We start from the raw sequence: 12,937 nt of genomic DNA, 5'->3' as shown, positions 1-12,937 counted from the left end.
AGGATGCTGAGGCCCATTCACCAGCAAAGCGTCAATCGGCGAGGTGGAGTGATGTTCGCCGGAGCACTGCAGGGGAGCGGAAAGCCTTCCCGTGAAGATTCCACCCGCTGATTCATGTATATCAACAGCGAAGATAGAGGGCTTCTAGACAAGAGATGATCGCTGTCTTGAAGTAAGAAATTCTGAGGAAATGGTGTTTGTGCATCTGTTTTTATAGCGGACAGTTTCACGCCAAAACAGGCATGGCTCAAACACCATAGCCAATATTAGAATACTAGGTCATGTTAGAAGGCACTCCCCATATGCGTTAATAAATGCCATGTCAAGTGTACTGAGTCATAAGGGAACAGTGTAAGCATGCAAAACATTTAAATAAGAGCAAAAAATGTAATGTACATAACATAGAGTAACGTAACCAAGGAAAACATTATTTTGTTTGTAATTCTGATGATTTTGCTTTCGATTTTCTGTTTTTTGCAATATATTTTTAAATGTGTTGATTCACGTATTTTATTTTTTGGTCTGCGACTGCAATATATTAGGCGGGAAATTGGCACCAAAACCTGGCATCCAAATAATGAAACAAGATTGGAGGTGTGGGTTAGAGCACCAGTACTTGATAAAAAGCACTCAAACATCACTGAATTACAATTCAAAGTGATTCCACACAATCACACAATAGAGGAATTTCATTAAATCAGCACAGCAAAACAATGGTCAACAACAGATAACTTCACAGGTTGTCTGTTTAAAGGTTTCCATCTTGTAAACTTGCATTGTGTTCTTTGGCCATTTTGAAGACTTGAAATATTTTGGGAAATGTTCTCTTCTTCCACAATAAATTAACTTATTTCGGTAAATATAACAAAATATTCTAAATAAAATAACACAAATTTCTATAGTTGGCATTTTAAACATTGGTAGTTAATATAATCTAATATTTCTGGAAATATCCCATTTTAGTGTATCATAATGTTGGACAAAAAGTAAAAGTTAAAAACTATACTTACAGCTGTTAAATTAATTTCTTTGAATTTCATTCCATTCTAGTTTCTTAAATTCAAATTCAAACTACAGTTTTGCAATTCTTTTTGCTACCTCAATTCAAATTCAACTCAAATTCAAAATTTAAAAGGCATTCTCAAATCAATTCTGAATGGCCTGGCCTGACTTTCCATTTTAAAGAATGTCATCACTCACCCCTGGACAGGCGTCTTCCCCTTGGTGACCAATTAGGATGTAGAGTATATCCCCTTTCTCCAGTGGGAAGATAGCCGAAATGATGACGCCATGTGAGCGCTTGTTATGGTTCTTTGCTCCTTTGCCTCCTGCGGCTCCATAGGCAGAAATCCTGGAAAATTTGTATCGTCCATCAGTGTCCTCCAAGCATTTAATTATCAAACAGAGGACGCACCTGTCATCTCTATATACTAATAGCCAAAAACAGCATAAAATAAACGTAGCTCATATATTTACATTAAAAACCTAATAAAGAATATTTGAAAATAAAATTAAGCCTCATCATGGTTTAATTTGCATGAGAATTCTCCATAATATCAAAACTATCATCACAACCACATTGCATTTGAAGCATTTGTTGGGCCTTATGTATTCAGATAGAAGACAAAGGCAGGCCTAACAGTCATAAAAAACATTCCTCAAGCCCCCTCCTTCTAAGTCGTAAATTTTACTGATAAAAATCGCGCCAAAATCAAACAAAGGGAGTCCAAAACAGACTACATGAAGCCTTGCCCTCTAAAGGATCGAGCTCTCAACTCCTATTGGATGAAGCACACCACAGAACGTCCCTCAAACATGACATCATCAGGACTTCAAATAATTCTGAAATGCTTCCAAAGTGGCTTCCAGCGACTTAGTTCACCGAATACGGACGTAGCTTTTTGCTGCTCTCCGGTGCAACCTCGTGGCTTAAGGAAGTAATGTCCGACTTGAAACTGTAGCCATACAATCTCCATCTCGCTGGACGAGTTGAGATTACTCTGTGTTCAACCGAACACTCTAACGGATCCGAAGGAGACCGCTGAGCAATTCGCATCTTCATCCGTTGGCCTACAGAAGTGAAGAGATTAAAGATTTCTCTTCCATCTTCAATCAAGTCGACATTTCTGAGTTCTCTGCCAGCCCGCCGAGAATCAACAGCCGTACCGCCCGCTGACAATCAACAGCCGTACCGCCCGCCGACAGCGCGAGGAAACGGCCTCCCGTCATCACACGAGCCTCAAGGAACCGGGTCAAAGTTAAATGACGGAGGAAAACACATTCTACCTGTGTCCTCATGCGATTCAAGTAAGCGGTTTACGTCTGGGCAGAGATAGAATAATATAGCGTGTTATTCTTGTGTTTCAAAGTTTTTGCTTGTATAGTTTACGGACCGCCATGTCCGCTCATTATTAATACTCAGGGTATTATTTATCACAAATTTGTTTTGCTGTATTGTGGTCCAACCAAATTGGACTGTTGTGCATTTTCGCCATCGCGGGCGAGACAGCAACTGAGTTCATCCATTAGAGTCAAATAACAAGGGACTTTTACAAGCCCCGCTCGTAAAACCGCGTCTCTGAGTGATGAACACGGCTGCTTTATCTCCAGCTGTCGCGAAATCAGCTTTCGGGCTGTCACTTAATCATCTCTCTCTCTCTCTCTCTCTCTCTCTCTCTCACTAACCACACTGACACACACACACACACACACACACACACACTGTCACACACACACACCTTGTGTTATTGGATTATTTTTATTTCCATATCTAATCATATCACTGTTTAGTTTGTAGTTGTAAGTCGGAAGTTTATTGACTGCATTGTATTAATTATTAATTGATATTACTGCATAAATAAACTTTGTTTATATTACAAAGAGAAGTGTTTTGGTTTGTTTTGCATACGCCTGTGTCATGCTGACGGGATGTCAGTGCTCGGATTCAAACCTTCATTCATTGTTTTTTTCCCCGAAAATCGATATTCTTCAGATGTCGATTTTCCTAAGAAAACAATCTAATATTGAGACTGTTTTACTATTCGGTTATTAGTCCCTGATTTCAGGGTGGTGCCCCGTAAATGTTAATCCTTATTAATATTCTATTGATTTTTGATAATTGATAATTATCTTTGATGATTGTTGAATTTGAATGATCGATAAGCTAGTGTTAATTTTAATTAATGTTTCATCGACGTTAACAATTAACGATTATCTTTGATAACTGTTGATTTAAAGGATTAAAAAAAGCTAACATTGATTCTCATCAATGTTCTATTGATTTTAATAATTAATAATTATCTTTGATAATTATTAATTATTGCTAATAACCAAACTTGCTCCTAAATGTAGCACACTACATTTACTGGAGTCCCATACGAGGTTTTAATGAGTTAGATACAATTAATTAATTTAAATATTGATTAATAACTACAGATATAATTATTAATTATTTCTGATAGTAACACTGATCTAAACAACCAGTAAAGCCCTACACATTTAAGCATTAAGCGGCCCATAAGTGGCTCCTAGTCATCAACATTAGGCTTGTTAATATAATACACTATCACTTTAATATACTAAATATGCACAAGAGTAAATCCTGATTAAGATGAGTTAAATCTGAAGTGTGAAATTTCGACAATGCTAGCAATACCAACTGAAACTGCAAAATGATGGAAAAAGATAGCCCTGCACAAAATTAATAGCAATAGTTGAGACAATGTTGCTGTTTCTGGCTTGTCAGCATGCTCAAACAAAAATAGCAATGTTTTTACAGCACCACAGTGTCGCCGTGTTTAAGATTCTCATGAAAATCAACCTAAAAATGGCTTCCTCATAGTTGCCTCTGCATATTAATAAAATAAAAATATTTTAACATTTCAGCTTTAATACTAGGATGCTGCTGTAAAAGGAAAGGCTTTAATTCCCTCACATCACGTAAGGAAGATAAAACTCCCTGTCTCCAGGGAAATAAAACTTTTGTGATTAAAACCAGCCAGTGCTTAGGGCACCAAAACAAAAGGACAATATCAAATAATTCAGTTTAGGAATGATAAATAGCCTGGGCTGAATCTCTGTTTTTCAGTCTCCCACTGCTGCATGCTAAATGCAATGGAAGCACAACACTGTCACATGTAGGTTCATTTTAGAGATTATCTACCATATTTACGCCCATTTTTCCACTTCTGCATTCCCGTCGAAAACAGTTTAGGAGTTGTTTTTTTAACAAGCTCCCATGACTAGCCTCTGTAATCACTGTAAATCAGTTAAAAGGCTTCACTACACAGGGGCCAGATTAAGTGAAGTACAGGAAGAGATTTATCTATGCCTAGAGCCAGTGAGTCATCCCTCTTGCTGCTTTTCTAAAAGAGAGTGAATGAGACAGAGGAAAAGAAAGAGGGGTGAAAAAAAGACAGGAAGACAGTGAGACCCTGTTTACAACTGATGTAGGGTGTAGGTGTAAACTAGGCCAAAAAGAAAGAGAGAGCTTTAAAGAGATAGACCTCTTGTCTTGACATTTCTAAAAAACAAACTCAACTTTTCTGTCTGCAAACTTATACATTACTGTGTAAAAGTCTTTGGGACATAAGATGTTTCACAAAAGCATTTGTCTTTAGATGGTTATTTATATATTCAGCTTTAGTGTGTCAACAAGAAATATAAATTTTAGACTCCCAAACATTCTTTTTGCAAAATGAATAAAATAGAGGAACAGGTAGCTCTGCAACAGATGGCATGCACCCCACAGAGCCCCCCACTAAACATCGAGTCAGTCTGGGATTACATGAAGAGACAGAAGCAATTGAGACAGCCTAAATAGATAAAAGAACTGTGGTGAATTCTCCAAGAAGCTTGTGACATCCTATCTATTAACAATCAAGAAAAACTTTGTCCAGGTGTACCTAGGAGAATTAGTGCTGATTTGAAGGAAAAGGTAGTCACACCAAATATTGATTTAGCTTTATTATGTTTACCATGATGTTAACTGATAAATGCATATGTTGTATTTTGGATGCTGGCTGCCAATACTGGATGATCTCCAAAAGGCTTCTTAACTAACTTAACCGGCAAGACTTTTTCGGCTAACCAGCCTCACCAGTAAAACCATGCTGGTTGAGCAGCTTCATTTGTTAAGTTTTTCTGGTGACCAGCAAAGCTATGCAGGTCCACCAGCTAGACCAGCTAAAAAACAGCACTAACTACCTGGTTCATGCTGGTCTAAGCTGCTCGTTTGGAAACAATAATCATCTTCTGAACTTACTTGTACATGTTGGTAGCTGGGACCCTCCACATCTGAACCCCCTTGAGAGGGTCCTCCTTCCCCACCACCACACTGAGGTTGGTATTGCGGTAAGCACTGTCACACTGGGCTTGAGTAGGGCCAAGAGGTCCACTGGCTCCACAGGAAGTAAACCACCATGTCATTAGGGACACCTCTGAAAATAAAATACATTGGTTTCTGTCTGCATCAAATACCTCAGAACCAATGGACTGAAAACCTGATGGTTCTACAGACGGATCTACTGAAACTTTTGTTTTATAATATTCAGGAGAGAAACTTCATTATGAAGACCTTTTATCAGACCATCATAGTAAAAACTGTACCTGATGCTGAGGGCTCTGGTAGAGGGCTAAAGTAATCCAAATCACTGATGAAGTCCAAATCATGAGGTCTTTGTCCAAGAAGCAATTCATTTAGATCTGATAAACCAGGTGGGGGGGGGGGGGGAGACAAAGTAGAGGAATATAAAAAAAAAAAAAAAAAAAAAGCATAGCTTTTTTTATGTTCTTTTTGGTATTTAATTCATTTTTATTGAAGGGATAAAATAGAAAAGACAAGGAACAATGGGGATAAAAGGGAATCTGGAAATGTCACAAGCCAGATTCCTTCTTCCGTCGCTCACAAGAGCGCCACAGCTAAATGGATAATAAAGACTAGGCCACAGTTCCAACATTTTGGACCTTTTACTTGAAAATTCTTTCTTCAACATTTCGTAAAGATAAAAGATCAACAGAAAAGAAGAACATGCAGGTTAAAGAGAGAATAAGAGCTTTCAGATCCAAGGCTTATCAGATAAAATGAGTTATTGGATGAGAAAAGAGATAAATATGGTGGAAAATTAAGGTGGTGAGTGAGAAAAGACAACACAACAAAGGACAGGAGGACTAGATGGATAGCTAGAACAGACATGATATTTAGTGAGCAGATGGCTCAGGAATTTCGCTGTATCACCGATAATGGGAAAGAAAATTAATAGGGACAGTAAATCTCGACCTTCATGGGACTCTTGAATTTAATTCAACAGGCCCACCAATTCCTGCGGCCAGCCACTGCAGGGAAGGATTAACACTTCACGTATATCCATGAAAGTACTATAGTGGGTATTGCAAAAATTAACACCAATTGTTGCAAAATATTCTACAAACCTGTTAAATGTTACTATGAACAACAGCTAAAAAAAGAAAGGCATTTGAGAATTCATGGTGCTACATCTGATCTCACACTCGACAGATGTAAGTACGTACTATGCTGGCAGAAAGTCTATAACTGCCGCTTTTACGAGAATTGCAGGATTGTGGAATGGGAGAGTGAATAGGGAGGTCTTCTTATCGGTTTCCACACCATCAAATTCAATTAAGCAGGGTCTACATCAACAGGATTATGCGAACTATCTCCTTCTGGTAACTGGAAACAGTGGTTAGATATCATATGCTTGCATCACATTTTTTAAATTCTCTCTCTGTTTCAGCCTTATAAATGAGCCCTGTTTTTGAGTGGTTGGACGCAATTGTGAGTTTTAAACTGCGGAAAGGTCAATATCCTCGTGGACCAGTGATGGACTATTACAACTGCACTCAACAGTTAACAACCATGTTAAAAGCAGTACAAAAGTGGGGAAATGAGTGTCTGTGTGTGCATACAGTACTTGTACGTACTTCGTTTACTCCATTACATTTACTTGAGTAACATTTTGGGAAAAATGTACTTTTATGAGTACATTTAAAGGTGGGTACTTTTCACTCTTAAGTAAATTTCGAATGAAATTTTTTTACTTTTACTTTGTTGCTATGGGTGACGTTACTGTCATTACTATACTGGTTTTAATTTATTAAGTGTAAATAATTGCATAATTTATTGAGAGATTTTTGAAAGGGGCTTTTACGAAAGCTGAACTTTACAGCTGTGCTCTGTCACTGGAGTCACTGGAGTCCACCACTGCAGCAGCAGCAAGCGCGCCAAATAAACACTTTCTTCGCTCCATACCATGAAAAAGAGTAGTTTTGTCATGCAATGCCTTCATTTTACACCAAGACAAGTGGATGTTTCAAGATTAAATTAAAATTGCAGTGCAGTAAGTTTTGCCGATTATGATAACATGGGCTTGTCTGTGTAATTGTCATTTTTAGGGTGATTATGTAACTATGGGCTCTTATGACCTCAGTTTATAAGTGTACATTTTTATATTAGTGTTGCAGTACATCAGTTCCTAAATCCATGTAGACATCTGCGTTAAGTTTAAATGTCTTATGCTTTGTGGATTGCGTGCTTAACTTCTAGAGCACAAGCTGACAGCATGCCTGCGCCTGTACAGCATTTCTGCATTTGACAGATGCGGTGTGTTTTTCTCATGGACAACAGAGCTCTGAATTTAAATAAGCCCAGCATGCTTCCAGATACAGAGATAAGTTGCAGTTTACCCTTAGTGTACAGAACTAATGATCTAAATTATTTCGACACTGAAAATACTGTAACTATACTGATCTAAGTATCAATACAGGACTTTAAAAAGTGACAGGACTTTTGAAATAGTGACAGTAGGTGTTAATAAAGCATGATCTTTTTTCATTTTATTCAGCATTACATATATTTGGGCCTGTGGGACATTGTTCACATTTTTCACCATAATAATTACTAGAAACTGGTTTCCAAACTTCTCTTCTAATCAACAGATTCGTCCTCATGTTGTTCCAAACCTGTGTGACTGTGTATTTTGTGGAACCCAAAAAAGATATTAGACATAATGATAGAGACTGACAGTCTCAGTCACCATTCCCTTTTAAAATATGAAGGAAAAAAACATGAATTGAACGTAAATGGTGACTAAGGCTATCATTCTGTCTAACATCTCTTTAATTGTGTTGCATTGAAGAAAGTCATATGGTTTGAAACAACATGAGGGTGTATGATGACAATTTCCATTAATAATAATAATAATAATAAATATTATTATTATTATTATTATTATCCTGTAATACATGTTAAATATGTATTATGTAATGGAATATTGGGGCGTAAACATCCATTATGTTTTATGTGGAATAACTAGTTACTCACTACTTGAGTATTCTTTTAATTGGATACTTTCTTACTCTTAATAGAGACATTTTTTACATTACTACTTCTACTTGAGTACTACTTTTTTGAAAGTAACTGTACTTTTACTTGAGTAAAGATTTTGGGTACTCTACCCACCTCTGCACATGTATGCATGTGTGAGGGTGAGGCAGAAATGTTACCTGGGTAAAAACACGCTGCACTTAACGAAATGTCATCCAGTGCAATGTCAGCCTTAGAACCAGAACCCAACAAAGCCTGCACTTTAACATGGAAACTGTGGTCAAAACAAAAGACAAATTATGTTATAAAATCAGCAAATATCAAATGGGCTTTGTTAACATAAATGTATTCAATAAAATGGAAGAAAAACAACAATGATCTGAAATACATTTCCTGTAAATAGGAGTCATTCAAAGTAGATGAAATTTCTCACTAGGGATCAATAAAAGCATCCACCAATCTATCCATACATTCATCATTCATCCACCCATTTATTTATCCATTTATCTATCTATTCACATATTCATCCATTCCATCCATCATCCATCCATCCACTTATTCATCCTTCCGCCCATCCATCCATCCTTCTATCCATTCACCTGTTCATCCATTCATCCATCCATCTATCCCTCCATCCATCTATCCATCCATCCACCTATCCATCCATGCTTTCACCTATTCATCCATCATCCATCCACCTATTACATCCACCCATTCATCTCTATTTATCTATCCATCCATCCATCCATCCATCAATCTATCCATCCACATTTTCCAAACACCCATTAATCTCTATTTATCTGTCTAGCCACCCATCTATCCATCCATCCATTCACCCATCTATCCATGCATTCACTTATTCATGCATCCATCCACTTATTCATCTATCCATCTATCCATCCATCAACCTATTCATCACCCATCCATCCATCCATCCATCCACTCAATTATCCATCTATCCACTCATCCATCCATCCACTCAATTATCCATCTATCCAAACATCCATCCATCCATCCATCCATAAATCCACATATTCATCCATCAATCCATGCATTCACTCATTCACACATCCATCAATCCATCCATCCACTTATTCATCCATCTATCCATCTATCTATTAATTTTTCCATCTGTCCACTGATTCATCACCCATCCATTCACTTATTCATCCATCCAACCAATTCATCCATCCACCTATTTATCCATACATACATCAACCTTTTCACCCATCTATCTATCCATTTATCTTTTAATCCATTCATCCATTCACCAATTAATCCATCCATCCATGAATTATCTTATTCATGCATGCATCCATCCATCCAAACACCCACCCACCCATCCATCCATCCATCCATCCACCTTTTCACCTATCCATCAATCTAGCCATTCATCGATTAATCCATCCACGCATACATATATTCATCCATCGATCCATCCTCTTATTTATCGATCCATCCATCTATTCATCCATCCATGTATTCACTTATTCATCTATCCATCCATCCCCCTATTCAACGCCCATCCATACATCCATTCACCTATCCATCCGTCCATCCATCTGGGCTCCCATTCATCCTTCTATTCACCTATCCATCACTCCATCCATCCATCCACCTATTCACCCATCTATCCATGCATTCACTTATTCATCCATCCACCATCCACTTATTCATCCATCCATCCATCCATCCATCCATCTATTCACCCATTCATCCATCCATCCATACATACATGCATACATACATCCACCTATTCATCTATACATCCACCTATTCACCGACCACCAATCCATTAATCTATTAATCCATCCATTCACCAATTAATCATTCCATCCATGCATCCACTTATTCATCCATCCATCCATCCATTCACCTATCCACCCATGCATTCACTTATTCATCCATACATCCACCTATTAATTAATCAATTCATCCATCAATTCATCATCCATCCACATATTCAAAAATCTACCAATCCATCCAATCATCTCACCCATTTAAAATATCTGTAATCTGTAGAGTGACATCTTGCCAGTTATCTTTCCAGTGTCCAGATCTCTCCCACACAAGTTGAGGTGTAGCAGATCCATTCTCTACCACTGACAGTAGAACTGTACCATTGAAGTTGCCATAGAGGTAAATGGAAAAGTGCAACTACAGACAAAACATCAGTGATTAATTGATTTTGTACAGAACCAGATGTCTCCGCAAAATGCCATATTCATGCATGTAGAACAATTAAGTGTAAGGTTTTTCTTTGTAAGCTTTTTGTAGAAATGCAATGTGTCTCAATTTTGCAAGGATAATTAACTCCTAGGAATCTGCTCATAAAGTGAAATTTACCAAACCAGATATAATGTTCTTGTACAACAGGAAAATCACTCTGTTAAGTTAATATACTGTATATTCATCATAAATAAACCTAGATAATTAAAAAAAAAGAAAACTAATCTTGCAGTTGTCATTTAATTCAATTAATAGGCTAACTCACACATTAACATTACCTTTATGCGTTTTGCAGACATTTTTATCCAAAGTGACTCACAATGCACTCAATGTACAGTATGCATTTTACAGTTGTAGATTTGCGGAACTGAACCTATGACCTTGGCATTTCTGGCTCCATGCTCTTTAATTAGAGCTACAAGAACATGTTGCTTGTCTTACCATGTGACATCACTAAAGTGCAAAAATGTGCACATCTTTTTTCAAAATATTCTTGAAATATTCATTATGTTCATTATTACATCTTAAAATCAAAATCATATGTGCTTAAAATGCTACTTTTTTTAAACAGACCCTCATGGTGGAGAAACATATCAATTATTATAAAACATTAGTGAAAACAGCTAACTGTAAATTATCAGGAGCAAATTATTTAATATAGCTTGTTAGAGAATGTATAAGAAGGTCAAGGCTATGTCAAATTCAAAACCTAAAATAATTCAAAGAGCATTTGTTTGCTGTTCACTGACACATCATTACTAGTCCTCACAAATCTTTGACTGTCATAAAACTTACCTGACATTCTTGATTAGATAAAGTTGAAGGGAGAGCTGGGCTTTGAACCAATGTCTCATTTTCATCACCATGACCTCTAAGCTTTAAGAAAAGGAAGTGCCCTGAGGCAAGAAATGATGAGGTCTCAATGGTGCTCAGATATTGTGTGGTACTGATTACAAATGAAAAACTGAATAGGTAGGATTTGTGAACATCTTCAAATGTGATTTAAAGGAATAGTTCACCCAAAACAGAAAATTCCATCATAACTACTCACCCTCATGTCATGTTATGTGGAAAACAAAAGGAAAATGTTCAATGAATATTGCAGTCCATCTTTTCAATACAATGGCAATTGATAGTGAGTTACTTTAAAGCTTAAAAAAGGACCCAAAAGTATCATAAAAGTAGCCCATGCAGCTTGTGCATCCTATTCCAACTCTTCATATAATAGGTTTTGATAAGCATATGAAAGGTTTTGAAAAAAAAAAAAAAAATCAAAATGTAGATATTTTTCAGTAAAAATCTTCATATCTGTTGACAAGCTCATTTATAGTGGCTCATGTGTTCATGACAGAACTTGCATTGTTTAGCACATAATACAATGCAAGTGAATATACAAGCCACTATGATTGAGCATCGCTCATTGACTCATAAATGTGCAACAAATGGCATGATTTCCATCGAAAAATAATATGCATTTCAGGTTGTTTCTCATCAAAACCAATCATATGCCTTCAGAAGAGTTTGGAATATGATGCCAGAGTTGCATGGACTACTTTTATGATACTTTGAGGTCCTATTTTAAGCTTCAAAGTGAGGTACTATCCACTGACATTGTATTGAAAAGAGAGACCACTTATTCATTACAATTCTACCTTTTTTTATTCTGCAGAAGTCAAATGGGTTTGGTACGACATGAAGGTGAGTAAATTATGACAGAGTTTTCACATTTGGGCGAACTATTCCTTTAAAGTGTTGTAACCCCCATTCACAGCACAGAAAATTCTTTAGAGAGGTTGAGTTTCACAAAACAATACCCTGTCAATTTCTTTCTAAAATTTTAGCTAAATGAGAATATAACACATCAGCCATTAAATGAACTAAGATATCTTGTGCTGTGCAATTATTACAGACTTCTCAAAAGTATATCTTTTCCCAGGTTAAAATCCCACGTGTCATTTGCAGAGCCCTCAAGAAGTTTCTTTACTGAATATTTTGGAATCGGCATGAAAATCTTATTGGCAGCATTCATAACTGAAAACAATGGTTTCCATTTTCTGTGTCTTTGAAGAAGACAATCCAGCATTTAAAGGTCTGCCTTTTGTATTTTTATTTTTTTACACATGGGTCTCATAAATGTCCCCATCTCACCCTGATATGGTCATAATACAACAGCTTTTCCACAAAAAAAAAATAAATAAAAAACAAAATTCAATAAGAGCAAACAGGGATAGCAGAGCATCTAAGTTCACACAAACATGAGTTTTAGATGAAAACTTGTTTACTCACATCAGCTTGTAAAATAACTTTTTCCTCTCTAATTGGGCTTTTACACAATCTTAAGCCAATTTAACTGATATGTGAAACTTT

At 36.7% G+C, this 12,937-nt stretch overlaps 1 protein-coding gene across 1 annotated transcript in view; it reads right to left on the bottom strand.

Moving 5' to 3' along the window:
* LOC127455014 (tyrosine-protein kinase receptor-like) overlaps positions 1-12,937 on the bottom strand; it is a 90,227-nt gene that overhangs the window by 44,657 nt on the left and 32,633 nt on the right. Inside the window, exons 8-13 of the mRNA XM_051722534.1 lie at positions 11,366-11,466; positions 10,338-10,498; positions 8,521-8,615; positions 5,608-5,703; positions 5,264-5,438; positions 1,201-1,351 (exon numbers count right to left, since the gene is read on the bottom strand). Coding sequence (XP_051578494.1) covers positions 1,201-1,351; positions 5,264-5,438; positions 5,608-5,703; positions 8,521-8,615; positions 10,338-10,498; positions 11,366-11,466 — 779 coding nt within the window. The remainder of the gene's footprint in view (positions 1-1,200; positions 1,352-5,263; positions 5,439-5,607; positions 5,704-8,520; positions 8,616-10,337; positions 10,499-11,365; positions 11,467-12,937) is intronic.

The sequence above is a fragment of the Myxocyprinus asiaticus genome, chromosome 17 (assembly GCF_019703515.2).
Source record: "Myxocyprinus asiaticus isolate MX2 ecotype Aquarium Trade chromosome 17, UBuf_Myxa_2, whole genome shotgun sequence".
Classification (NCBI taxonomy): domain Eukaryota; kingdom Metazoa; phylum Chordata; class Actinopteri; order Cypriniformes; family Catostomidae; genus Myxocyprinus; species Myxocyprinus asiaticus.
Note: the sequence above shows the minus strand (reverse complement) of the source record. Positions and strands in the feature narration are given on the sequence as shown.